At 48.7% G+C, this 27500-nt stretch overlaps 4 protein-coding genes across 6 annotated transcripts in view; 2 read left to right on the top strand and 2 right to left on the bottom strand.

Annotated features, from left to right (window-relative positions):
* f2 (coagulation factor II (thrombin)) overlaps positions 1-3933 on the top strand; it is a 6195-nt gene extending 2262 nt beyond the window's left edge. Inside the window, exons 8-15 of the mRNA XM_079336309.1 lie at positions 359-655; positions 1064-1180; positions 1829-1955; positions 2562-2729; positions 2798-2971; positions 3044-3222; positions 3297-3367; positions 3738-3933. Of these exons, the coding sequence (XP_079192435.1) occupies positions 359-655; positions 1064-1180; positions 1829-1955; positions 2562-2729; positions 2798-2971; positions 3044-3222; positions 3297-3367; positions 3738-3893 (1289 nt within the window). The 3' untranslated portion in view covers positions 3894-3933. The remainder of the gene's footprint in view (positions 1-358; positions 656-1063; positions 1181-1828; positions 1956-2561; positions 2730-2797; positions 2972-3043; positions 3223-3296; positions 3368-3737) is intronic.
* Positions 3934-4038: 105 nt separating this feature from the next.
* Positions 4039-10093, bottom strand: LOC306818628 (uncharacterized protein). Of its 3 annotated transcripts, none has more exons than XM_079336306.1 (13): positions 10018-10093; positions 9651-9916; positions 7923-8125; positions 7664-7738; positions 7443-7538; positions 6564-6662; positions 6348-6471; positions 5961-6264; positions 5839-5882; positions 5586-5710; positions 4981-5503; positions 4455-4910; positions 4039-4329 (listed from the first exon to the last, which is right to left on the bottom strand). In XM_079336306.1, the coding sequence occupies exons 2-13, from the start codon at positions 9652-9654 to the stop codon at positions 4118-4120; spliced, it is 2265 nt and encodes a 754-aa protein (XP_079192432.1). In that variant the 5' UTR covers positions 9655-9916; positions 10018-10093; the 3' UTR covers positions 4039-4117. The 3 variants fall into 3 exon arrangements, with proteins under 3 accessions (XP_079192432.1, XP_079192434.1, XP_079192433.1); XM_079336308.1 differs by having other exon boundaries at positions 7923-8146; positions 9746-9916; XM_079336307.1 differs by having other exon boundaries at positions 9746-9916.
* Positions 10094-10235: 142 nt separating this feature from the next.
* On the top strand, positions 10236-13435 carry LOC306818638 (uncharacterized protein). Its single transcript, XM_079336318.1, has 4 exons — positions 10236-10663; positions 11407-11637; positions 11764-11862; positions 12884-13435. The coding sequence occupies exons 1-4, from the start codon at positions 10409-10411 to the stop codon at positions 12989-12991; spliced, it is 693 nt and encodes a 230-aa protein (XP_079192444.1). The 5' UTR covers positions 10236-10408; the 3' UTR covers positions 12992-13435.
* Positions 13436-15652: 2217 nt separating this feature from the next.
* Positions 15653-27500, bottom strand: part of LOC306818805 (target of Nesh-SH3-like) — a gene marked incomplete at its 5' end in the record, with an annotated part of 12545 nt that continues 697 nt past the window's right edge. The window contains 23 exons of the mRNA XM_079336524.1: positions 15653-17122; positions 17198-17314; positions 17461-17619; positions 17700-17729; positions 17825-17904; positions 18151-18256; positions 18337-18546; positions 18629-18718; positions 18818-18943; positions 19044-19112; positions 20142-20222; positions 21335-21403; positions 21828-21968; positions 22297-22374; positions 22716-22883; positions 24524-24580; positions 24779-24835; positions 26066-26105; positions 26219-26271; positions 26383-26564; positions 26741-26873; positions 26954-27022; positions 27180-27213. Of these exons, the coding sequence (XP_079192650.1) occupies positions 17007-17122; positions 17198-17314; positions 17461-17619; positions 17700-17729; positions 17825-17904; positions 18151-18256; positions 18337-18546; positions 18629-18718; positions 18818-18943; positions 19044-19112; positions 20142-20222; positions 21335-21403; positions 21828-21968; positions 22297-22374; positions 22716-22883; positions 24524-24580; positions 24779-24835; positions 26066-26105; positions 26219-26271; positions 26383-26564; positions 26741-26873; positions 26954-27022; positions 27180-27213 (2265 nt within the window). The 3' untranslated portion in view covers positions 15653-17006. The remainder of the gene's footprint in view (positions 17123-17197; positions 17315-17460; positions 17620-17699; positions 17730-17824; positions 17905-18150; positions 18257-18336; positions 18547-18628; positions 18719-18817; positions 18944-19043; positions 19113-20141; positions 20223-21334; positions 21404-21827; positions 21969-22296; positions 22375-22715; positions 22884-24523; positions 24581-24778; positions 24836-26065; positions 26106-26218; positions 26272-26382; positions 26565-26740; positions 26874-26953; positions 27023-27179; positions 27214-27500) is intronic.

Genomic DNA, 27500 nt, shown 5'->3' with positions numbered 1-27500 from the left:
AGTCCTGAGTCCAAGGACTCGAAACTTTAGAGAGTCCTGAGTCCAAGGACTCGAACCTTTAGAGAGTCCTGAGTCCAAGGACTCGAACCTTTAGAGAGTCTTGAGTCCAAGGACTCAAACCTTTAGAATCCTGAGTCCAAGGACTCGAACCTTTAGAGAGTCCTGAGTCCAAGGACTCGAACCTTTAGAGTCCTGAGTCCAAGGACTCGAACCTTTAGAGAGTCTTGAGTCCAAGGACTCGAACCTTCAGAAAGTCCTGAGTCCGAGGACTTGAACCTTTAGAGTCCTGAATCCAAGGACTAGAACCTTTAGAGAGAAAAAAACAGGCCTTTACCTAACTGACTTCTGTCCTTCCAAGGTGAGAACTTTGTCCCGCCCACTTTGACCCCTGAACCAATCAAAACACCTGACGACTGCCTGCCTAATAATGGCATTGATTACACTGGTGACCTGGCGGTTACCCTGGGGGGGCACACCTGTCTGCAGTGGTCCTCACCTGTGGTAGCAGCACTCAGTCGGGACAAAGAGTTCATACCTGAGGTCCCACTGACGAGCAACAAGTGTCGTAACCCCGACAACGACCCCGAGGGCGTCTGGTGCTATGTCCAAGTGTTGGGGAACATCACGATGGACTACTGCGACCTCGAGCTGTGCGGTAAATACAAGTCTAAGTCACCTGTCTGTCTGCTCACCCGTCTGTCTGTCTGCTCACCCGTCTGTCTGTCTGCTCACCCGTCTGTCTGTCTGTCTGCTCACCCGTCTGTCTGTCTGTCTGCTCACCCGTCTGTCTGTCTGTCTGCTCACCTGTCTGTCTGCTCACCCGTCTGTCTGTCTGTCTGCTCACCCGTCTGTCTGTCTGTCTGCTCACCTGTCTGTCTGTCTGCTCACCTGTCTGTCTGCTCACCCGTCTATCTGTCTGTCTGTCTGCTCACCCGTCTGTCTGTCTGCTCATCTGTCTGTCTGCTCACCCGTCTGTCTGTCGGTCTGCTCACCTGTCTGTCTGTCTGCTCACCTGTCTGTCTGTCTGTCTGTCTGCTCACCTGTCTGTCTGTCTGTCCTTCAGATGCGTCTCTACTTGAAGACTCGTTAGCGGCTGAGGATGGCGGTCAGGAGCGTTCCGTCTTGAAACCAGCGAGAAAAATGTTTTTCAATCTTCGAACGTTTGGCGAAGGAGAGAGCGGTGAGTCGTCCTAACGGACCAATCATGAGCTGGTTAGTTTGAGGGGGCGGGGCTCCTTCAATGATTCCCCGTTTTACTTTCTGGTTAAAAACAGTATTTCACAGGTTTCAAACTCTTAACTGGTTTGACTCAGTTCTCCTGAGGCTCAAAGGTAACTGGACCGACTGGTCAGACTGGTTATAGTGGAAGCAGCTAGGTTAACTTCTATGAATGTATGGAAAGCTATCATTCTTTTGGGAAGCACAGAAAACGAGTTTAGTGACTTGTAAATGGATAAACTGTCCACTAACTCGTTAACTCATGAACTCGTTAACTTGTTACCTCAAGAACTCGTTACCTCATGAACTCGTTACCTCAAGAACTCGTTACCTCATGAACTCGTTACCTCATGAACTCGTTACCTCATGAACTCGTTAACTCGTTACCTCATGAACTCGTTACCTCATGAACTCGTTACCTCAAGAACTCGTTAACTCATTACCTCATGAACTCGTTAACTCGTTACCTCATGAACTCGTTACCTCATGAACTCGTTAATTTGTTACCTCATGAACTCGTTAACTGCTTTACGGACTAGACAACAGGACGGGTGGTGGGTTAGCTTGTTAGCTGGTTAGCTTGTTGGTTAACGGTCTGCTTGTGTTGCAGTGTGTGGAGAGCGCCCCCTCTTTGAAAAGCTGGGTAAGAAGGACGCCAAGGAGGACGAGCTGCTGGAGTCCTACAGAGATAAGCGCATCGTGGGTGGAGATGATGCCGAGGTCGCCTCAGCACCATGGTAAATTAAATCTGATAGTCATCAGGGTCACCATGGTAACCACCATCCCAACAACCGCTCAGAGCGTTATTGTGCAGGCGCGAGAGGTTCTGAAGGTTCCAGTCTGTTCTGTTTCTGTACTCTATGGGGGGGGGGTTCAAAGACTCTATGGGGGGGATTCAAAGACTCTATGGGGGGGGGGGGTTCATTAGCTGCCTTGTTCAGCATTTCAGTGGTTCTTCCGGGTCCGCAGGAACGTAAAGAGGGATCCAGGAGTCCATGGAGTGAAGATAGTTTAAGGAGGGTTGGAGATGGTTCCAGAGGTTCTGCAGGGTTTTTTGGACATACTGAAAGTGGTTCCAGATATTCATTAAGCTTGAAAGCTTCAGTTTCTAAACAGCGTTCCCATCAAAGATCCTGGACTTCGTGCCGAGGCTCCAAGGTTTTTGATGATCCTTGAGAAGTCTTGAGCAGTGTTGTGGTTTCAGCTCGGGGTCTCCAGGGTACTCTAGATAGTCTAATGTGTAGGTTCCATTGTGAATCCATTCAGGACTCAAAGAACAGAACTTTAATCACAGACAGAAGAACCCTTAGTCCGCATACTTCCTGTTTGTGTTCTACCTGCAGGCAGGTGATGCTCTACAAGCGTTCACCTCAGGAGCTGCTGTGTGGAGCCAGTCTGATCAGCGACCAGTGGATCCTCACTGCTGCTCACTGCATCCTCTACCCACCCTGGGGAAAGAACTTCACCACCAACGACATACTGGTCCGACTGGGAAAACACAACCGGAATAAGTAAGACCGAACACGCCGCCGCACTGACTCCAAGGTGACGAAGAGACTCATGAGAACGTTTCTTTCAGGTACGAGAGAGGAACCGAAAGGATCGTGGCGCTCAGTCAAATCATCGTCCACCCGAGGTACAACTGGAGGGTGAATCTGAACCGTGACATCGCTCTGCTGCAGATCAGACGGCCAATCGAGTTCAGTGATGAGATCCACCCCATCTGCCTGCCCAGCAAGAAGGTGGCCAGGATGTAAGGCGGACACGCGAGGACTCTCTCCGGCTGCACTGTGGTGAACTGTCTGACGGTACGTGTCCTCCACAGGTTGATGACTGAGGGTTTTAAAGGTCGAGTGACGGGCTGGGGGAACATGATGGAGACCTGGAACCCCTCGCAACGGAAGCTACCTGATGTCCTCCAACAGATCCATCTACCGATCCAGGAGCAGCGCATCTGCAGGCAGTCCACATCAGTGACGATCACCAACAACATGTTCTGTGCCGGTAAGGTCTCTCCTCCAATCAGAACAGACCAGCTAATGTTAGCATCCATGAATAATGCCTGCTCTGCCTTGCAGGATATAGTCCAGATGACAGCCATCGCGGAGACGCCTGCGAGGGAGACAGCGGTGGGCCGTTTGTGATGAAGGTGAGACTTCCAGACCGTGAGAACCCGAACAGAACTTTTAGGATTCTGAACGAATCGAACACGTTGGACATTAAAACGGCTTCATTCTGACGTCGTCTGGAGCCAGAGTCCAAACCTCCCAAAGGGGTTTCTCTGGTTGCCCTGCTGGCCCTGGTCGGAGAGCGCCACGGGTACCATCATGACCCGTTTGTTTGTCCATACCTTGAAATGATCATCGATTGATTGATTGATTGATTGATTGAAGCAAGAAAACGGATAAACAAAGAACAGTCTTTATATTTCTGCTCAGCTACAGATCAGGGCTGCAAACACAACATCTGTCTTCACTAAATATTCCTCTGATAACTCCACATTGTCTTCCCTCCTTCAGTACCCGGCAGAGGACCGCTGGTACCAGATGGGCATCGTGTCGTGGGGCGAGGGTTGCGACCGCGACGGGAAGTACGGCTTCTACACTCACCTGTTCAGGATGAGCAAATGGATCCGGAAAGTTATCGACAACACGGGAGGAAACGACGAAGACTAGAAGCACTTCCTGTTGTCCAATAAAGTCTGTCTCCCTCGTACGACTGGCCTCCTGTCATTTGTGACCAATCAAAACTGAGGACACGGTTTACAGAACACAAAGTTTCCATGGCAACACAAACAGTTTCAGACACACAACACAACTAAAAGTATTTGACATGAAATGTTTCCTGAGGTCCAATCAGAGACTCAGCAGGGTGCAGCGATCAGAAAGACATGCAACAGTTAGGATTGGTCCGTCGTCTCCGGCCCCGCCTCCCCGTCACCTGCCCGGTGCGTCAGCAGGTGTCTGTTCAGGTGAGTTTTGCGCGTGTAGCTCTTTGAGCAGTAGACGCAGCCGTACGGCCGCACGCTGCTGTGACACAACATGTGCTTCTTCAGGTCGAACTTCCTCCTCAGACATTTTCCACATTCAGGACAGGAGAACGGCTTCTCTCCTGCAGACACAGACGGAGGATCAGCTGGTTATTTACTCACTCCTCATTTCTACCCTCCAACAATTTGACTCAAGAAATAAAAAGAACCGAGTCGATGGCCCCGCCCCTCCCTCCCCTGGTCGTACCTGTGTGTATCCTACGGTGCTCGGTGAGGTGACAGGAAATAGAAAAAGCCTTCCCGCAGTCCTGGCAGACGTAGGGTCTCTCCCCCGTGTGCGTCCTCATGTGTTTCTGCAGGTCTCCTCCTGACGGCCAGCCCTTCCCGCACACCGTGCACACGTACGGACGCTCTCCGGTGTGCCGCCGCACGTGCACATTGAGCCCGGCGAGTGCGGTGAAGTCTTTGGGGCAGTGGGGGCAGCGGTAGGGCCGCTCCCCGGTGTGCGTCCTCAGGTGACCCTCCAGCCCATCGCGCGTTTTGAAGCATTTGCCGCACTGCGAGCACAGGAAGCGGCTCTGGGCGCTGTGGCTCGCCCGATGGGAGTTGAGGCCGGCGAGGGAGCCGTACGCCTTGCTGCACTGGTCACACCGGTAGGAGCGGAACGTGTGCGTGCGCTGGTGGATCCGCAGCTGAGTCACACCTGAGGAGCGGGAAGAAGATGAGATGTTTGAAACTCAGGTGCGTTCTCTCCGTCTGTGGGACGGACTCACCTGTGAAGGTCTGGTCACAGAAGCGGCAGTTGTAGCGTGGCTCCACCCCCTCCGCCGAGTGCGTCTGCAGGTGTCGCAGCAGCTGCGTCTGCGAGCTGAACGTCTTCTGGCACAGCGTGCAAGAGAGGTCAGGCAGCCGGTGCTGCAGCCGGTGAGCATCTCTCTCTTCGGGTGACTCAAACACCTTATCACACTTGCTGCAGGTGAACCCGGCCTTCTCCAGGTGAGTCTGCTTGTGATTGGTCAGACTGGACAGGTGGTGGAAGGTCCTGTCACACTGGCTGCACTGGTAGACGGGCCGTGTGCGATGGCTGCGCTGATGTGACAGCAGCTCCGCTTTGGTTTTAAAGATGGCGTTACACTGGAAACAAGAGTGTGACCTGGGGGGGCGGGGCTCTGGGGGGCGGGGCTTTGGGGGGCAGGGCTCCTTCTCCTGATCAGCAGCGTGACTCTGCAGGCTAACAGGTCCAGCTGTGGATAACAGCGAGCTGCAGGACTTGTTGGTGCGGAGGTGACGGATGACCTGGAGGGTGCGGCGATGCAGGAAGTGGTCAGAATACGTTCTCTGTTACAGGTGAACAAACTTATCAATAAAGAGGACTCACCTGAGAACGGTAGATAAAACATTTCCCACACTGAGGACACTTGTGAGCCACCCGCTGAGAATTATGGGAAATACTGAACAGAGCGTCAGCTGTGACCTCAGAGCAGGGCTGATCTGATTGGTCGACTGGGAAGAAAACAACGAGGATGTGAGTCTATACTGTGTGTGCGTGTGTGTGTGTGTGTGTGTGTGTGTGTGTGTGTGTGTGTGTGTGTGTGTGAGAGAGAGAGAGAGAGAGAGAGAGAGAGTCTCACCTGTGTCCTCTGATTGGTCGGTCAGGTTTCCTGAGTCCTTCAGCCTGACAGGAAACAACATGAGTCATGATTAATCTGCTGACGTCATCGATGAAATCTGATGACTCATCACGCAGTCTCACCTGTACTCCTCTACAATCACAGGTGTGATCACACAATCGTCATCGCCCTTTGCTGAGCTCTCATTGGACGCCACCTCTCGCGACACGGTGTCATGAATCAGCGTCCCATCCTCCTGCTCGTCCTCCGTCATCGCCACCACCTCCACCTTCACCAGCTCCACGTCCAGCTGCAGCGGGCGGAGCTCGGCAGGGAGGGCGTCTGATTGGACCTCTGTGTCAGCAGGAGGAGGGTCAGGATTGGTCAGTTTGGTGAGGAGAGGGTGGGACCAAACTGAGAGGAGGATGTTCTCCCAATCAGAACCATCTGAGAAGAAAAATTAAGTTTCATATTTAAAAAATAATAAAACAAACGTAGATCAAGCAGACTGAATGTTTGTGTTTTAGTACCTGTGATTGTCGCTCGTCCCATTCCACAGCTCTGATTGGTCAGGAGATCCCTCAGGTTGTCTCTATCAGTCTCCTGCAGACAGGCCTCCACACCACCAGGGGCAGCGTCGAGCCAGGAAGCAGCCTGAGAGACGAAACAACAAAAAGCTAACGTCACAGTTCAACAGCTGAGGAGTCATATCGCAGGATGGAAGTGTCTGAGTGATTTCTGAGGACCTGTTTGAAGTCAGGCACCGGGAACAGCTGCTCGATCGTCGACAGGAAGTCAGAAATGACGGACTGGAGGGCGGAGTCAAAACTGTGGCTGAAAACCTCCTGAAACAGAGAAGACCAAACCGTGTTCACACACAAGTCCTGAAACACTTCAGGCTGCCCCTCAAAATACACTGACCTGTAGGGGGCGCTGTGTCATGATACACTGACCTGTAGGGGGCGCTGTGTCATGATACACTGACCTGTAGGGGGCGCTGTGTCATGATACACTGACCTGTAGGGGGCACTGTGTCATGAAGCACTGACCTGTAGGAGGCGCTGTGTCATGATGCACTGACCTGTAGGAGGCGCTGTGTCATGATACACTGACCTGTAGGGGGCGCTGTGTCATGATACACTGACCTGTAGGGGGCACTGTGTCATGAAGCACTGACCTGTAGGAGGCGCTGTGTCATGATGCACTGACCTGTAGGAGGCGCTGTGTCATGATACACTGACCTGTAGGAGGCGCTGTGTCATGATACACTGACCTGTAGGAGGCGCTGTGTCATGATACACTGACCTGTAGGAGGCGCTGTGTCATGATACACTGACCTGTAGGAGGCGCTGTGTCATGATACACTGACCTGTAGGGGGCGCTGTGTCATGATGCACTGACCTGTAGGAGGCGCTGTGTCATGATGCACTGACCTGTAGGAGGCGCTGTGTCATGATGCACTGACCTGTAGGAGGCGCTGTGTCATGATGCACTGACCTGTAGGAGGCGCTGTGTCATGATGCACTGACCTGTAGGGGGCGCTGTGTCATGATACACTGACCTGTAGGAGGCGCTGTGTCATGATGCACTGACCTGTAGGAGGCGCTGTGTCATGATGCACTGACCTGTAGGAGGCGCTGTCTGTCTGCTGGACTCTGCGTCAGTCGGTCTGTGAGAGCGGACAGAGATGACCACCATGGGCCCGCCTCCTCACCTGCACGCTGCGGAGACGAAACAGCGTGATCACGTTGTATGAGGACAGAAACATCGCCGGTTGTATCCCAGAATCCTTTGCACAAAGTGATGAAGTCACAGCTCGTGTTTGTTGAAAGCAGAAAAGACTCACCGTTGCTTCAGACACAGAGCGGAATCTGTCCAGGTGGGCGTGGTCGTCCTCTGAGTCGGGGTCACGGAGGGACACCTGCAGCGGCGACAGAGAACATGTTATTCAAACATGATGATGAGCAAGGGACGCACACTCATTAATGAGAGGGTCATGATAAGACGAGTTTGTGTGTGTGTGTGTATCTGTGTGTTTGTATCTGTGGGTGTATCTGTGTGTGTGTGTGTGTGTGTGTGTGTATCTGTGTGTGTGTGTGTGTCACCTTGGCCCTCAGAGCCAGCAGCAGCAGACTCCTCTGTCTGTCTGTCAGCAGCTGTGGGATGGCCTCGGTTACCATGGAAACAAAGTCTTCCAGCATCCCATAATGCTTCACGTTTTGTTGCCGCACGACCTGCCACATTGCCGCCGTCAGCAGGCGGAGAGGAGGGACGAGGAGGCGAAGACAGGAGAGGGGGGGGGAGGAGTCTGAGGGGGAGACAAAAACACCTTTAACCTTTATATGAGTTCATTTAAACTTTATTTATACGAATTCATTTAAACTATTTATATGAGTTCATTTAAACTTTATTTATACGAATTCATTTAAACTATTTATATGAGTTCATTTAAACTTTATTTATATGAGTTCATTTAAACTTTATTTATATGAGTTCATTTAAACTTTAATTATATGAGTTCACTATTTAAATACTCTTCACAAATAACATGTAAGCCACTAACTGGTTCTAACTGAGACTAACTGGTTCTAACTGAGACTAACTGGTTCTAACTGAGACTAACTGGTTCTAACCGAGACTAACTGGTTCTAACCGAGACTAACTTGTTTTAAGTGGGACAAATTTGTTTTAACTGGGACAAACTGGGACTAACTGAGACCAACTGGGACTAACTGAGACTTACTGGTTCTAACTAAGACTAACTGGGACTAACTGAGACTAACTGGTTCTAACTGAGACTAACTGGCTCTAACTAAGACTAACTGGGACGAACTGGGACTAACTGGTTCTAACTGAGACTAACTGGTTCTAACTAAGACTAACTGAGACTAACTGGTTCTAACTGAGACTAACTGGTTCTAACTGGTTCTAACTGAGACTAACTGGTTCTAACTGAGACTAACTGGTTCTAACCGAGACTAACTGGTTCTAACCGAGACTAACTTGTTTTAAGTGGGACTAACTGGTTCTAACTGAGACTAACTGGTTCTAACTGGGACTAACTGGTTCCAACTGGTTCTAACTGAGACTAACTGGTTCTAACTGAGACTAACTGGTTCTAACCGAGACTAACTGGTTCTAACCGAGACTAACTTGTTTTAAGTGGGACAAATTTGTTTTAACTGGGACAAACTGGGACTAACTGAGACCAACTGGGACTAACTGAGACTTACTGGTTCTAACTAAGACTAACTGGGACTAACTGGTTCTAACTGAGACTAACTGGCTCTAACTAAGACTAACTGGGACGAACTGGGACTAACTGGTTCTAACTGAGACTAACTAGTTCTAACTAAGACTAACTGAGACTAACTGGTTCTAACTGAGACTAACTGGTTCTAACTGGGACTAACTGGTTCTAACTGAGACTAACTGGTTCTAACTGAGACTAACTGGTTCTAACTGAGACTAACTGGTTCTAACTGAGACTAACTGGTTCTAAATGAGACTAACTGGTTCTAACTGTTTGTGATGTGAATCTTTAACAGCTCTGCATATTAACCTGTTTCTGAGCGTTTATCTCACAAAGTTTCTCAGGTTAGAATTTTAAACTGAAGCCGAATTAAAGTGCACCTGACGCCGGATGAAATGAGATATAATTAAAGTTTATTTTCTTTTAAGTTTCCTCTGAACGAGCTGAAATGTGAATAAATGACGGATGACTAAACGGGGTCTGGCGGCTCGCGCTCTTTGATGTCCGTTGTCATGACAACATAACTATAAGCCGTGAATAAGAGTTAATAAAAGAGTTAGTTAGCATCATTAGCACATACCCATCCTGCTCCGTCAGCAATTCTTTTCAGCTGAATACTACACAGTTAGCTTTATGAGCTAACAGCTAACTACTGTTTACACAGCACCTTCATACCGGAAGTTCAAACACGTTACTCCAAACACTTCCGGACCACCTCTTCTTCTTCTGTTGAGTTCTAGGGCGGCTGGCATCCTTGTGTTGCATTAGCGCCACTATGTGGATCGATTTAATGTTTGACCGTAGAGTCAGCTCTCTGATTGGTCCTTTAAATACTCAGGTATGTCACTAAAAGACAAAATAAAGAGTTTGTTGGTAAACTTTTTTTTTTTTTAAATAATAATTTAAAACCATTTGATGTGTTGACTGGTCAGCTGGTCACCTCTCACCTGGTTCAGAGTCAGATAATCCAGGTGTAATCCCCCCACTAAATGGATTAGCAGGGTTTGGGTGAGAGCAGCACACTAAAAGGAGACGAGGACAGAACATGACCACGAGTGGATGTGATGAAGACGTTTGATTTTTCTTCCTCAATGTATCTGAGCGGAGCAGCGAGAACATCAGGTGACCTTTGACCCCTCGAGTGTTGGTTCTGTATGTCAGCTGAAATATGTTGTGATGGTCATGAGGCGGTCAATCAGACTGGATAAAACAGGGGGGAAGCTAGCTTAGCCGTGCTGTGACTTTACTGGTTCATAAAATATAAATATCAGAGAAGCTTTAAGACTTCGATCTTGATTCAAACAAACTTAAAGCTTCTTCTGAGAACAAATCTTCAGCATGGATCCAGACGGCGAAGAAGCAGACGTGTTCTCGGACGCCGAGGAGCCGAGCTCTGTGCGAGCTGAGGAGGAGGAAGACGCTAAGATCTTTAACGCCTGGATGCAGCGATACAGAGGAGAGTCCCTGCAGAAGAAAAGAGGAGAAGAAGAGGAGGAGGAGGAGGAGGAGGAGGAGGAGGAGGGAAGCAGCCACAGCAGGAGCAGCTCACAACCAGCGGGCCGGATGAAACGCCGGGCGTCGTTACCGTGTCCGGTAAGAGAAACCAGAATCTGACTTCACCGTGACGCGAGTGTTTGGAAGATGTTCAGTAACAGAAAACAGGTCAGGATGGAAAGGGTCCAGACCCCCCAACCTGTGCAGGACCAGAGGGGTTCTGGGTCGCTCTGGTGGTCCACATAGCAGCGATGGTTGGTTTGAGTGGACTTGTGTTGAAGCAGCTCAGACCGGTCAGACTTGGTTCTGGTTCTGACGAGTCTTCTGTCCCTGATGAACACAAAGTGTTTGTTTGTTTCTCAGCTGTGAGGTTAAACTTGTGTCAGCAGAAGAAGAAGACGATGCATGGCGTCCAGGCGTCACGGCGTCCAGGTGTCATGGTGTCACGGCGTCCAGGCGTCACGGCGTCCAGGCATCACGGCGTCCAGGCGCCACGGCGTCCAGGCGTCACGGCGTCCAGGCGTCATGGTGTCACGGCGTCCAGGTGTCATGGCGTCATGGCGTCCAGACGTCATGGTGTCATGGTGTCATGGTGTCATGGCGTCCAGGCGTCACGGCGTCCAGGTGTCACGGCGTCCAGGTGTCACGGCGTCCAGAGCCTCTCAGCTCTATTTTTAGCTGGAGGATAATTAAAGTGCGGCTCAGTCAAAGCTGATTGGTCGAGCTGGGCTTTAACGAGAACTTAAGGAGGATTGATTCTGCTGGTTTAGTTATTCAACAGGTCAGTTTAGAGCGACTGGTCTGTGCCCAGTTAAACCAGTGACCTGTCTGTGTCTGTCCAGAACACTCTCTCCACCATGCAGCTGTCTCGCCTCCACTCGTCCACTCAAGCGCCCGTCACCGCCAGGGTTCTCCTTCGTCGCACGTCCTCCAGGCGTCTCGTCCCCGCGCCGCAGGAGGCCGCCGCCCCCATCGCCCCAGAGAGAAGACCCTCGCTAATCCCGCCCACCATCCCCGAGGTCACAACACCCGAGAGGCGGAGCACGTTCAGGAGACGCAACGTCATGTCGCTGGTGAGTTCTTCACTGCCATGACGCCTCACTTACACGACTCATCACACGGCGTCCTGTCAAGGTCACGGGTCGACCTTGAGAGGACGCTGTGTGACTGACAGACATGTTGTTGTGTTTGTGCTGCAGAGCGACGCGTACAGTGTGTGTCTGATCTGTCACAACGAGCTGAAGAGAGGGAGCGGAGAAACCAGAGAGCTGCAGTGTTCACACACTTTCCATAGAGAGGTACACACACACACACACACCTTCCATAGAGAGGTACACACACACACACACACACACACACACACACACCTTCCATAGAGAGGTACACACACACACCTTCCATAGAGAGGTACACACACACACACACACACACACCTTCCATAGAGAGGTACACACACACACACACACACACACACACACACCTTCCATAGAGAGGTACACACACACACACACCTTCCATAGAGAGGTACACACACACACACACACACACACACACCTTCCATAGAGAGGTACACACACACACACACACCTTCCATAGAGAGGTACACACACACACTCACACCTTCCATAGAGAGGTACACACGTACACACACACACACACACACACACACACACACACACACACCTTCCATAGAGAGGTACACACACACACACACACACCTTCCATAGAGAGGTACACACACACACACACACACACACACACACACCTTCCATAGAGAGGTACACACACACACACACACACACACACACACACACCTTCCATAGAGAGGTACACACACACACACACACCTTCGATAGAGAGGTACACACACACACACACACACACACACACCTTCCATAGAGAGGTACACACACACACACACACACACATACACACCTTCCATAGAGAGGTGCACACACACACACACCTTCCAGAGAGAGGTACACACACACACACACACACACACTTTCCAGAGAGAGGTACACACACACACCTTCCAGAGAGAGGTACACACACACACACACACACACACACACCTTCCATAGAGAGGTACACACACACACCTTCCATAGAGAGGTACACACACACACACACACACACACACACACACATACCTTCCATAGAGAGGTACACACACACACACACACACACACACACACACACACACACACACACACACATACTTTCCATAGAGAGGTACACACTCTTCAATGACCATCTGTCCTTGTGTGTGTGTGTGTGTGTGTGTGTGTGTGTGTGTGTGTGTGTGTGTGTGCTCAGTGTATCGAGGAGTGGTTCTGGAGGAAACAGTCGTGTCCTACCTGTCATGTTCAGGTGTCCACGCCACAGCCCGTCTACTGGAACTCCAACCAGGTGAAAGTCCCCTGAAGATGATGTCATGTCTTCAAACTGACCTCTGACCTGTGACATCATCAACGAAGGACCCAACACTTGTTTCACAGCTGAGACATGAGAACATGTTATAGATCAACATAAATGATCAAGCTATTGTACGACCACAGGAACCTCATTGTGTGTCTGTGTGTGTGCGTGGGTGTGTGTGTGTGTGTGTGTGTGTATGTGTGTGTGTGTGGGTGTGTGTGTGTGTGTCTGTGTGTGTGTGTGTCTCTGTGTGTGTAGGTGAGTCTGTGTGTGTGTGTGTGTGTGTGTGTGTGTGTGTGTGTGTGTGAGTCTGTGTGTGTGTGTGTATGTGTGTGTGTGTGTGTGTGTGAGTCTGTGTGTGTGTGTGTGTGTGTGTGTGTCTGTTTGAAGATGTTATTTTTTGTAAATTCTTGTAAATTGAAAACTGAATAAAACGTTTGAACAGTGTAAGTGCAGTAACCATGTTTGTCCAGCAGGTGTCAGCAGAGTTTGTTTTACTTAAAGTGAAGAGCGCTCACTACAGGAGTCATGTGGTTCTAGTCAGAACAGGAGCTGCAGGCACTGTACAGATTGACCATAGCACCCTGAGAAGAGAGATCCAACATGGAGGTCACAATGCAGGAACTAGTCTTTCTGCATGTGACAGGATGTGCCTGATCTTCGAGATATTACCAAGGTGAAAATAAGCTGCAGACAACATCAGCGTCTCTCGGAGCTCTCTGATTGGCTGTCAGATTCTTACATAAGTTGAGTATTTCAGGGGGTTTCCTGTAAATGAGAAACAGAAGTGGACCTGCAGCAGGTCTTTAACTTGATGAAACACACACACACACACACACACACACACACACACACACACACACACACACACACACACACACACACACACACACACACACACACACACACACACACACACACACACTCTCTCTCTCTCTCTCTCTCTCTCTTTCTCTCTCTCGTGACATCCAGAGCGTCTGTACAGACTGTGACTCAGGTAGACAGGCTGTGTGTGTGTGTGTGTGTGTGTGTTGGAGGTACGGAGGATGAAAAGGAGAACACACACACTATAATCCTCTCCATGTGTGCACAGACGAGCTGATTGGTCCGTGCGTCCTCCTGCTTCCTGTTGCACGATATCTGCGTCTTCATCGATTTAAAACAGACCTCTCGTCTGATTGGCTGAAACGTGTGCTCTCTCTCTCTGACCTCTTGGAGGAGGAAGAGGAGGAGGAGGAAGAGGAGGAGGGGGAGGAGGAGAAGGATGGGGAAGAGGAGGAGGAGGAGGAGGAGGGGCAGGAGGAAGAGGATTAGGAGGAAGAGAAGGAGGGGAGGAGGAGGAGGAGGGGGAAGAGGAGAAGGAGGGGGAGGAGGAGGAGGAGGGGGAAGAGGAGGAGGAGAAGGAGGGCGAGGAGGATAAGGAGAAGGAGGGGGAGGAGGAGGAGGAGGAGAAGAAGGAGGGGGACCAGGAGAAGGAGGAGGGGGAGAAGGAGGAGGAGGACCAGGAGAAGGAGTAGGGGGCGGAGGGGGAGAAGGAGGAGGAGGACCAGGAGAAGGAAGAGGATGACCAGGAGAAGGAGGAGGATGACCAGGAGAAGGAAGAGGATGACCAGGAGAAGGAGGAGGATGACCAGGAGAAGGAGGAGGATGACCAGGAGAAGGAGGAGGAGGAGTAGGGGGAGGAGGGGGAGAACGAGGAGGAGGACCAGGAGAAGGAAGAGGATGACCAGGAGAAGGAGGAGGATGACCAGGAGAAGGAGGAGGAGGAGTAGGGGGAGGAGAAGAATAACTGAGCTGGGTTCTTTCTTCTTCTCCAGAATAATTGAGTAGAGAAGGTTAAACAGAACCATAGACCCGGGTCGTCTGCAGGATTACAGTCCCAGCAGGATCCAGTTTCCTCAGCTGCATGTGTTTTACAGATCTTACATGGGTGACATCATTTCCTGTTTCCCTGCAGAAACGTTTCTGTGTTTTCTCAGAAAATACTGGAACATGTGCAGAGTGTGTGTGTGTGTGTGTGTGTGTGTGTGTGTGTGTGTGTGTGTGTGTGTGTGTGTCTCTGTGTGTGTGTGTGTGTGTGTGTGTGTGTGTGTGTGTGTGTGTGTGTGTGTGTGCAGAAACATGACTCGATACATGAACACGTGTAAACCTGGGGTCTAATAATCCACTACAGAAGGTCTCAGACTGAAGGTCTGGACCCCGTCAGGAGCCGCGTCAGAGACGTCACAGGAGAGGACATATTTTAAACAGTGTTTTAATGTGAAAGAGCCAAAACAGGAAGTCTGCAGCAGATTGATTGTTTGATGATTGATTGGTTGATGATTGATTGGTTGATGGTTGATGATTGATGGGTTGATGATTGATGGTTGATGATTGATTGGTTGATGATTGGTTGGTTGATGATTGATTGGTTGATGATTGATTGTTTGATGATTGATTGGTTGTTGATTGATTGTTTGATGATTGATTTGTTGATGATTGATTGGTGGATAATTGATTTGTTGATGATTGATGATTGATTGGTTGATGATTGTTTGATGATTGATTGGTTGATGATTGATTGGTTGATGATTGATTGTTTGATGATTGATTTGTTGATGAGTGATTGGTTGATGATTGATTGGTTGATGGTTGATGTAAATGTGTGTGAGGAATAAAAATAGACTGTTTAAAAAACGAAGGTCTTTATTGACACTGAATATGAAAACATTTTTATAAAAACATCTTCAGCCTCGTTGTGACACTTTATTTACAATCTTCAGAACGAGTTAAAAACAAACATTTAAAGGGACAGTACACTGTGGTTACCCAAAGGTGAAGGCGGAGAGGTAATGAGGAGTTAGCATGTAGCTGCACAAACACGTCAAGTTCTAACCTTTATGAAGAACTCCTGATAGGTCAGAGACCAGTAGCCACTTAGCATGCTAGCTAAGGGAACAATAAGTCAGGTGAGGACCAGGATGTTAGTTTAACGGACAGGTGCTAACATGCTCTGAAGCTGCACAAGTTTTCAGGACGGATGATGATGAAGAAGAAGAAGAAGAAGAAGAAGGTTTGTGTTTGTGCAAACTGCAGCAAAGAATCCTCAAACCCTGTAGAGAACAAGATAATGCCCACAACGCCACCTGTAGACCAGACTGGTTTGACTGGTCACACTTGTGTCATGAATACATGGAGCATAGAGAGCGCACATACAAACAGTGTGTCTCCTTGGAATAACGCCAGAAAACTCAAGTGAGCGTGTCCTCACGCTGAACTCACAGCTAACCCAGAGCTAACGAGAGCTAACCCAGAGCTAAAGAGAGCTAACCCACAGCTAACGAAAGCTAACCCAGAGCTAAAGAGAGCTAACCCACAGCTAACGAGAGCTAGCCCAGAGCTAAAGAGAGCTAACCCACAGCTAACGAGAGCTAGCCCAGAGCTAAAGAGAGCTAGCCCAGAGCTAAAGAGAGCTAACCCACAGCTAACGAGAGCTAATCCACAGCTAACGAGAGCTAACCCACAGCTAACGAGAGCTAACCCAGCGCTAGCAAGAGCTAAATCAGAGCTAACCCACAGCTAACAAGAGCTAACTCAGAGCTAACAAGAGCTAACCCAACTCAGCATTTTTTCCATCATGAGAACCAGCCCGGTCTTTAGGTGAGGTCCAGGTAAGAGTAGCAGGTACCTGTCCGACCCTGTAAAACATCCCATAATACTCTGTGACGGTTGAAATGTAACCAGACCTTTAGATAAATAAAACATCTCACACGGTATGAACATCCAGGGAGCCAGCTTCCCTGTTTTAACTAAAGTAAATCACTGTACGGTAAGTTAGCCACGCCCCCTCAGCAGAGAGGACACGCCTCCATGTTTCCTGCTGTTGTTTGATAAATAGATAAAATGAGGCATGTGAACATATTTCTCCTCGACCATTCCCTGACAGTCTTTCCTCTTCACCTTTTTACAGCACTGAAAAGGGGGCGGGGCCTGACAAGCTTACCCCCCCATCCTTATGGTGTCCCAGAGACCCTCTGTCCTCTCACCACTTCCCGGGGATCGGCGTCCCACATTCGTACCATGACACGTAGTTGATGTGGGAGTGGCCTCCAATCTGTCCAAAGTGGACAGGCTCCTGACGAACGGCGCGATAGAAACCTGGAGCAGAAAACACACAGAGTTATCACACTCTTCTGCAACAACAACTAAAGGACCAATCAGAAGGCTGCGCACCTGGTCTGGAGGGCAGCTGGTCGGCTTGTCGGCCAGTTCGTCCGTCCAGGAATGAGTCGACGAACTGACAGTGATCCTCCCCGAAGCCCGTCTGATCTCCGATGTTGTGAAATTTACCTGTACAGAGAGCAAACAGACTTTCAGAATAAAAGCCCAAAGTTCGGATGGAGCCTGAAGCCTGCATTCTTTCTGCTGAGCAGCAGGGGGCGACCTCACTGAGCCGCAACTGACTGTAGATCTACGTTCTGTTGACGTGTACTCACCGTTGAGCGAGTCGCTCAGGTAGATCTTATACCTGAGCGAGTTGCACAGCTGGACGCCCACAAACTTGCGGTACCAGGTCCTCTTCACGTACTGTTTGCCGTGACAGTCCGAGTACGAGTCCGTCTTGAAGGAAAACTGCGTCCAGATGGCGTCTTTCCCTGCAGAGAGAGGAAATGATGATTCCTCTGCTCAGATATGTCTGTACGCTGATGACACTCAGGTGTTCATTGGGTCTTACCTGATACGTTCTCGCTCACCCGAGGGTCCGCTGTTAACAAAAGACAGAGTTTTAACTTCTTACAGGTCACAGAGCTGTTTGTTTGTTTGTTTATTGTTTACGTCTTTGGGGTCAAATCACAGCACCTGACTCTGTGTTGAAGGAGACCGGGTCACTGGAAGGACCCTCGCCTCGCTCGTTCTTCGGCTTCACCTTAAACTCATAACTGAGAAACACAGAGAGAGATATGATGTCATTCTGAAGAACCAATCAGCACGCAGAGAGAGATATGATGTCATTCTGAAGAACCAATTAGCACACAGAACCACTGACCCTGTTTTCACGACTTGTGACTCAGACTGGTTCAAAGTGTGGTCAGAGTTTTAACCTTTAGTGAAACCACACCCTCTCCATACCAGTTTGTTGCCATGGAAACAGACTAATTGAAGACGAGAGCTAAAATGAAACACACCTGCTCTCAGGTTTGAGGTTTTCCACAGCAGTGTGAGTCTGGTCGGTGGTCAGGATGGAGACCTGCTCGCCATCGGGGCCTTTGGCGGTGGAGATGACTTCATACTCTAAGGAGGAGAGGCCACGGCCTTCACATTAACACTCAATCGTTTCCTCCTGATGCGTCAGTGTCGGCTTGTTTTCATACCCGTCGTGTCGTTGTCGGTTTTCTCCCAGTCCAGGATGATGAAGGACGGGCATCCCTCCACCGTCACCACGGTGAGGTTAGAGGGCGGAGACTTGGGCGGAGCCGTCACATTTGCCTCGCCACGTTCGCCCTGAGGGAAGTAGTTTAGAGAGGAGGTGATGGAGCACGGCTCGTCAGGTTTCTTCCCTGTTTGGTAGACGACATGAGGAGCTGCAGAAGGACACGGACGGTTAGTCATCGTTTTATTGAATGATTGACATGTTGAAGCTCGGTGAAGGCCACGCCCACTCACCAACGTAACGCTTCTTTCCCAGAGCGTCAAGATCAGAGGTGGGCTCAGATTTAAAGAGCTCCGAGTCCTCCCAGGTCTCCTGTCGACCGGCTGGATACACAAACATCAAAGGATCAGATCAACAGGAAGTGTGAGCGGGTCAACAGGAAGTGTGCACACGTCAACAGGAAGTGTGCGAGCATGTGGTACCTGGCGTGGTGGGAGCAGCAGTGCTGGTCAGTTTGCGTTCCTGTTTGGTGGGTTTGACGGTTGCTGCAGGTAGTTTGGGTTTGAGGACGGGCAGCTTGTCCGTCTGCTTCAGGTTGTTGACTTTATCTGGAGGAGAAAACAAAAGAGTGAACGTGTGCATGCAGGCGCTCGCACACCTGAGAGGTGGGCGGAGCTCTCACACCTGAGAGGTAGGCGGAGCTCTCACCTGTGTCTCCAGGTTTGCCCACCTGGTTGGGTCTCTTGTTGATTGGTACAGACGGACGAGGGAGCGAACCTGGAACAGAGAACACATTTCAAACATCAGACTCTGGATCTGAGACGTCGACAAGACAAAGGAACAGAAGGTCAAACCTTTGACCTTTGACCTCCGGGACATAACGAGCTCACTGACACTTTAATCTGTCTCTCTCTCCTCCAACTCTGATACTCAGCTTCATGTTCTCATGTTCTCAGCTTCATGTTCTCATGTTCTCAGATCCATGTTCTCATGTTCTCAGATCCATGTTCTCATGTTCTCAGATCCATGTTCTCATGTTCTCAGCTTCATGTTCTCAGCTTCATGTTCTCATGTTCTCAGCTTCATGTTCTCATGTTCTCAGCTTCATGTTCTCATGTTCTCAGATCCATGTTCTCATGTTCTCAGATCCATGTTCTCATGTTCTCAGCTTCATGTTCTCATGTTCTCAGCTTCATGTTCTCATGTTCTCAGATCCATGTTCTCATGTTCTCAGCTCCATGTTCTCATGTTCTCAGCTTCATGTTCTCATGTTCTCATGTTCTCAGCTCCATGTTCTCATGTTCTCAGCTTCATGTTCTCAGCTCCATGTTCTCATGTTCTCAGCTTCATGTTCTCAGATCCATGTTCTCATGTTCTCAGCTTCATGTTCTCAGCTTCATGTTCTCAGCTTCATGTTCTCATGTTCTCAGCTCCATGTTCTCAGCTCCATGTTCTCATGTTCTCATGTTCTCAGCTTCATGTTCTCATGTTCTCAGCTTCATGTTCTCAGCTTCATGTTCTCATGTTCTCAGCTTCATTTTCTCAGCTTCATGTTCTCAGCTTCATGTTCTTATGTTCTCAGCTTCACATTCTTAGGATGTGAGATGAAGGTCCTGCTGCCACATGACATCATCAGGCTGTCAGCGCATGCAGACAGGAAGCAGAAACACAGTGAAGATCTGTCTCCAGGTTCAGATAATCAAACTGGTTTTAAAGCTGAACGCTTCACATGAGCGGATCATGCAGAGCTGCTGGGGAGCCAATCAGCACACAGCAGGAGCAAGCTGAAGTCAAAGCGTTACCAACCATAAAGCGGCTCCTCCACGGCGGGACTGGAACGTCCGAACACGTCCAGAGACTGGGACTCCTCCAGTAAAGAGTTGTTGACTGCAGCAGGTCAGGAGAGAGGCATACAGGTTAGACTGGGACCCTCTTCACCCCCCCCCCCCCCCCACAGGTCAGGAGGGTTCACTTTGTGACTGTTTGGAGGAGAACTGGATCTCTTTTTAACAGGTTCATCTTAAGTTCTCCGTTCAGGCGCTGAATGACGGTTTGATCTTTTTCATGAAACTTCAGTCAAGTTTTCCTTTGAATGTTGCGTAACATGAAAAAATCTGCTGAAACAATCAGTCAAATAAAAAACAACTGGAAACCCCCGACCACAAGCTCCAAGACATCCAGACCCCCCCCCTCCTCCCCAGACATCCAGACCCCCCCCCCCCCCCCCCCCCCCCCCTCCTCCAGAGACATCCAGACCCCCCCCCTCCTCCTCCCCAGACATCCAGACCCGCCACCCCTCCTCCCCAGTCATCACGTGCAACTGATTCAGGACTTATGTAACTCAAACCATCTCAAAGCTGCAGAGGATCGAGTCCAGACAAAAAACACACAGGACAGACAGAGGACAGACCCACGGACAGAGGACAGACAGAGGACAGACCCACGGACAGAGGACAGACAGAGGACAGACAGAGGACAGACCCACGGACAGAGGACAGACAGAGGACAGAATCACAGAAAGAGGACAGACAGAGGACAGACCCACAGAAAGAGGACAGACAGAGGACAGACCCACAGAAAGAGGACAGACAGAGGACAGACCCACAGAAAGAGGACAGACAGAGGACAGACAGAGGTCAGAGGACAGACAGAGGACAGACAGAGGACAGAGGACAGACCCACGGACAGAGGACAGACCCACAGAAAGAGGACAGACAGAGGACAGACCCACAGACAGAGGACAGGCAGAGGACAGACCCACAGAAAGAGGACAGACAGAGGACAGACCCACATAAGAGGACAGACCCACAGACAGAGGACAGACAGAGGACAGACCCACAGAAAGAGGACAGACCCACAGGCAGAGGACAGAGGACAGACCCACAGGCAGAGGACAGACAGAGGAGACAAACAAAAAGATGGAGACAGAAACGCAGGTGAAGATGCGTGAAAGGTTGCTGATGATGATGATGATGATAAAAGAGAACAAGTGTGTTTACCGAGTCGAGGTCTGGACCATAAGGCTGGTCGAGGTGGGGAGAGGCCCCCCCGATGAGGCTGTCCGTTTACTGTGGGGAGAAAAGTGAGCATTACAAAGGGACAGAGAACAGCAGGACAACCGCTCACTTCCTGTGAAGACAACAGATTCTAAACTTTGACTCAAAGCGTCTCTGAACTGTGGCGATGAACCTATCAGAGAGCGTAGATCACATGACACGAGTCATCAGAGCTCGTTCATTGAGCAGCTCTCCGGAGGACTCGTCCGAGCGAGTTTGTCCTCCATCATGTGATCATTTCAGAGAGAGAGAGAGAGAGCGTAGCAGGGGATCTGTCAGTGATCAGCTGATAACTCTAATAAATCAGCGTGTAGGACCGAGGTCAACTCGAGTAACCGCCCTGCATCGGCTGAAACAGGTCGGTTACCCACGTTGTCCAACGTTGAAAAGACCTTCAGACACAGAGTGAAGGACAGACAGGCACAGGGAGGATTACCCCCGAGCGTCCTGGAGCTGTGTGGGGAGTTACTGGGTGGCTGTCTGAAGCCCTGAGAGAAGGGGAACAGAGGGTTTCTGGACGCCGGCCTCGTGGATCTGAGCAGCTTGTAGGGCTGAAGAGGTCTTTGGCTGTCCTGACCTAAAAGACCAAAAACAGTTGCAGGACTGTTACAGGCTGAGGTCGGTTCGAGGGGAGGTTTAGAGTGATGCGAGCACGCAGCAGCCGTGATGTTAGTGATGGACGTTTGATTCACTGCACAGCTCATGACTGACAGAGTGCGTGCTGCATGCAGACATTGGACGCCATGTGGGATGGGATGGGTCAAACTCCTGCAGCCAATCCTGTGGACAGAAGCATCACGCCACATTTATCAGGAAGCTGGTGGGGACAAGATGGAGGCTCGTGGACGGCAAACAGACAAAAAGCAAAGAGCGCCTGTGAATGCAAGATCAGGTATCAGTATTACCCCAGAGGTTAGTTTGGGCTCTCTCATTGGCCAGAGCCGATCTCAGCGGCGATGATTCATCCTGTGATTGGTCGAAAGCTGCGAGGGAAAAAGAAGGTTTAACACGACAATCTGGACAGAGAAGGTCGTCCCTAACCCGAAGAGGACACCTTAGAGACGTGAGGGAGAGCCTGCAGAGGTGCACGCTGCTGCTGCTGCTGCTGCTGCACGCTGCTGCTGCTGCACGCTGCTGCTGCTGCACGCTGCTGCACGCTGCTGCTGCTGCACGCTGCTGCACGCTGCTGCACGCTGCTGCTGCTGCTGCTGCTGCTGCTGCTGCACGCTGCTGCTGCACTCTGACAATAATCTCTATCAGCTGGTGGCACTGTGCTCGTGTTGTCTGCTGTCTGAGGAAAAGGGAAAGTGAGGGTTTGAATTACCGGCAGGGTCAAAGGTCTGTCCCTGATAGGAGTCTTTCCTGGAGCTTAGTCTAAGGACAGGGGACGCTGTGGTGTCTGCAGGACGAGCTTTGGTGGGACGGAGTGAGGGGACGACCCGAGGATGCTCTGATGGTGTCATGGAGTCATTTCTAAAAGAGTTTCCTTTTTCTGGACGAGAGAGAGAGACAGAGACAGAGAGACAGAGACAGAGAGAGAGAGACAGAGAGAGAGAGAGACAGAGACAGAGAGAGAGAGACAGAGACAGAGAGACAGAGAGAGAGAGACCCAGATCATGGGAACCTGATCATCACGTCTGAATGTAAACTAATGAATGTTTAGGTTCATTCAGGATGTGAATGTTCAAGTCATGTTCAGGATTTGAATCGTCTCTGACTACATGAAGACCACATGATCAGGTTTTGGTGATCTCGGCCCCACAGGGGGACAAAACTCTGTTGAGCAGAACGACTTGTGTTGTCTCTCCCTGACGGGAAAGTCCAACAACGTCTGCGTCTGAACTGACTGACATGCTGTCCTTACATCATGCAGACATCACAACCAATCAGAAAGCAGAAACACTGAGGACAGAAAGATAAGGACTGAGGACACAAGGAAAGGAGTGAGGACACGAGGGAAGGACTGATGACAGCAAGGACACAGAGAGAAGGACTGAGGACACAAGGAAAGGAGTAAGGACACAGAGAGAAGGACTGAGGACACAAGGAAAGGAGCAAGGACACAGAGAGAAGGACTGAGGACACAAGGAAAGGAGCAAGGACACAGAGAGAAGGACTGAGGACACAAGGAAAGGAGTGAGGACACAGAGAGAAGGACTGAGGACACAAGGAAAGGAGTAAGGACACAGAGAGAAGGACTGAGGACACAAGGGAAGGAGTAAGGACACAGAGAGAAGGACTGAGGACACAAGGAAAGGAATAAGGACACAGAGAGAAGGACTGAGGACACAAGGAAAGGACCAAGGACACAGAGAGAAGGACTGAGGACACAAGGAAAGGAGTGAGGACACAGACAGAAGGAGTGAGGACAGTGAGAGAAGGACTGAGGACACAAGGAAAGGAGTGAGGACAGTGAGAGAAGGACTGAGGACACAAGGAAAGGAGTGAGGACAGTGAGAGAAGGACTGAGGACAGTGAGAGAAGGACTGAGGACACAAGGAAAGGAGTGAGGACAGTGAGAGAAGGACTGAGGACAACAAGGAAAGGAGTGAGGACAGTGAGAGAAGGAGTGAGGACAGTGAGAGAAGGACTGAGGACACAAGGAAAGGAGTAAGGACACAGAGAGAAGGACTGAGGACACAAGGAAAGGAGCAAGGACACAGAGAGAAGGACTAAGGACACAAGGAAAGGAGTGAGGACACAGACAGAAGGAGTGAGGACAGTGAGAGAAGGAGTGAGCACAGTGAGAGAAGGACTGAGGACACAAGGAAAGGAGTGAGGACAGTGAGAGAAGGACTGAGGACACAAGGAAAGGAGTGAGGACAGTGAGAGAAGGACTGAGGACACAAGGAAAGGAGTGAGGACACAGAGAGAGCAGAGCATTATAGTGTAAAGAAGAAGAAGAAATATGGCGGCCTCAGATGTGCATTGTCAGATTACTGCGCTCAAAGTGGGCGGGGCCAATTTAACTTACTGTCATCACCTGACTGCCATCTCCACGCCTCAGTTTGACAGTCTAACTGAGCTCAAAGCATGCTAGCATGCAGCCAATGGCAGCAGCTTCTGGTCCCTGACCCCGCCCCCTCAGCTGAAGCAGGTAAACAGGCTGCAGATCAAAGGGTTTGTTTTTACCAAGTGAAACATCAGGAGAGTTAGGCTCTGCAGTCTCCTGATGACCTTCAGGGGGCGCTGTGGGGAGCAAGGTGAAGAAAGACAACATGAAGAAGAAGACTGTTTGTGTGTGTGACAGAGACGCCGCACAGGCCAGGAGTTACACGCCACTCCACGTTAACCGGTGTACAGAGCAGAGAGACTGTGAACGCTAGAACTCAGGTGTGACAGGAAGTGATGTCATTGTTAGTGGAGGAAGCAGGAAGTGATAATCACCAAAAGAAGTGCGAGGAGCTCCGGGGAACAGAGGGAGGTGCGTCCTGTTGTGCAGCGCTGCAGACACGAGATGAGAAATGAAGTCAACTTCACCGATATATAAAGATGTTTGTTTGTTTACATGGTTCATGTGTTTACAAACTGAAGCCTCGTCATGATAAATAATAACTTTATAACTATTTAATATATTAAATAATAACTTTATATCTATTTTTATAATAAATAATAACTTTATATCTATTTATTATATTAAATAATAACTGTATATCTATTTATTATATTAAATAATAACTTTATATCTATTTATTATATTAAATAATAACTTTATATCTATTTATTATGTTAAATAATAACTTTATATCTATTTATTATATTAAATAATAACTGTATATCTATTTATTATATTAAATAATAACTTTATATCTATTTATTATATTAAATAATAACTTTATATCTATTTATTATATTAAATAATAACTTTATATCTATTTATTATGTTAAATAATAACTTTATATCTATTTATTATATTAAATAATAACTGTATATCTATTTATTATATTAAATAATAACTTTATATCTATTTATTATATTAAATAATAACTTTATATCTATTTATTGTATTAAATAATAACTATATCTATTTATTATATTAAATAATAACTTTATATCTATTTATTATATTAAATAATAACTTTATATCTATTTATTGTGTTAAATAATAACTTTATATCTATTTATTGTATTAAATAATAACTTTATATCTATTTATTGTGTTAAATAATAACTTTATATCTATTTATTATATTAAATAATAACTTTATATCTATTTATTGTGTTAAATAATAACTTTATATCTATTTATTGTATTAAATAATAACTTTATATCTATTTATTGTGTTAAATAATAACTTTATATCTATTTATTATATTAAATAATAACTTTATATCTATTTATTGTATTAAATAATAACTTTATATCTATTTATTGTATTAAATAATAACTTTATATCTATTTATTGTATTAAATAATAACTTTATATTTATTTATTGTATTAAATAATAAAGTCCTGGCAGCTGCATGAACTGGTGTTTGTGGAAGCTTCTGGAGCTTGGCGATGCAGACGCGTCTGAACTTGTGATGACGTCTGTCTGTGTTTATTCTCGGCTTTATTGTGATGAAAACAGGTGGAAACATACCTGTGATTCAACAGATTCCTGTGATTACATGTGACACTGCCTGAACACGCTCACAAACACTACTGAGCGTTTAAAGAACACTCACTCACCAAGACGAGGAGGGAAGAGAGCGTGAGGGCCCAGAGGTTTCTGAAACATCACACAAACATTCAAATTAGGACGTGACTACGAGTCCCAGAGTGCACTGCTTCAAAGCTCAAGAAGACAGGAAACAAACGTGTGAGGAGCAGCATGTGACTCACCAGAGGCTTGGCGAGAGGATTCCTCAGCTTGAACGGCTTCTGAGTGTTTTTATCTGTGAAGGAACACAAAGGGTTAAAGCACCTCGTTGTCACTGGGAGTCTGTGACATCACTGATGGCGTGCTCCTGACATGCGACGCTGTAATAATGAAGGTTCTTTCTCACCGCCCGTGTTGGTGTTGTGGATGACCGGTTTGCTCCACGTGCTGCTGCGCTCGTCCTTGTTGGAGCGGACGCCGAATTCGTACGGCGTGTTGGGTTTGAGGTTGTCGACGACCGTGTCGCTGGTCGGACACGTCTGATAGATCCACTTCCTGTTCCTCTCTCTGTAGCGGATGGTGTAGAACCTGAACACACAGGTGTGATAAATAGAGAGTTCCTACCATACACATACACAGACCACATTTAGCCAGCGTTGATCCTCTCTAGCTCCTCCCACTTTTCAAAATGTGCTCAATGTTAATTCAGACAGTGTGCAGTGAAGTAAAACAAACTGAGGTGTCGTTTGATTGGTCGCTCTCACCCGTCCTCCAGACACTCGTTCATGATGTTCCCCTCATACGGCGTCTTCAGGTAGTTTCCCCAGGACAACAGCACGGCGGTAGGACTGACCGAGCCGATCACCAGGTGGAGCGGCTTCTCCAGGTTCACCTTCCCTGTGCACACAGGTGATGACAGAGTGAGACCTCCTGTCGGCCTGAGCAGCTGTACATGTGAGGGGGGGGGGGGGGCGTACCTGTGCAGTGCTTCTTCACGTCGTTAACTGGGATTGGCTGGACGGCCACCAGGTACTTTGGCTCTGCGTCTGAAAACACAAATACCACATCTGCTGCTGACATCACAAGGAGTACATGGTGTACCTGAACACATCATGTCCCTGAACACATGGTGTACCTGAACACATCATGTCCCTGAACACATGGTGTACCTGAACACATCATGTCCCTGAACACATGGTGTACCTGAACACATCATGTCTCTGAACACATGGTGTACCTGAACACATCATATACCTGAACACATGGTGTACCTGAACACATCATGTCTCTTGACACATGGTGTACCTGAACACATCATGTCCCTGAACACATCATGTCCCTGAACACATGGTGTCCCTGAACACATCATGTCTCTGAACACATGGTGTACCTGAACACATTATGTCCCTGAACACATCATATACCTGAACACATCATGTACCTGAACACATCATATACCTGAACACATGGTGTCCCTGAACACATCATGTACCTGAACCCATGGTGTACCTGAACACATCATAT

The sequence above is a fragment of the Symphodus melops genome, assembly GCF_947650265.1.
Source record: "Symphodus melops genome assembly, chromosome: 23".
Lineage (NCBI taxonomy): Eukaryota > Metazoa > Chordata > Actinopteri > Labriformes > Labridae > Symphodus > Symphodus melops.
Note: the sequence above shows the minus strand (reverse complement) of the source record. Positions and strands in the feature narration are given on the sequence as shown.

Coding starts and splice junctions, on each gene's coding strand:
- LOC306818628 (XM_079336306.1), bottom strand. Junction 4,911..4,980: donor CTGTGACCAGACCTTCACAG/GTGAGTCCGTCC, acceptor CCCGCTCCTCAG/GTGTGACTCAGCTGCGGATC. Junction 4,330..4,454: donor GCACCGTAGGATACACACAG/GTACGACCAGGG, acceptor CTGTGTCTGCAG/GAGAGAAGCCGTTCTCCTGT.
- LOC306818638 (XM_079336318.1), top strand. CDS start 10,409: ATGGATCCAGACGGCGAAGAAGCAGACGTGTTCTCGGACGCCGAGGAG. Junction 10,664..11,406: donor GGGCGTCGTTACCGTGTCCG/GTAAGAGAAACC, acceptor GTGTCTGTCCAG/AACACTCTCTCCACCATGCA. Junction 11,863..12,883: donor CACACACTTTCCATAGAGAG/GTACACACACAC, acceptor GTGTGTGCTCAG/TGTATCGAGGAGTGGTTCTG.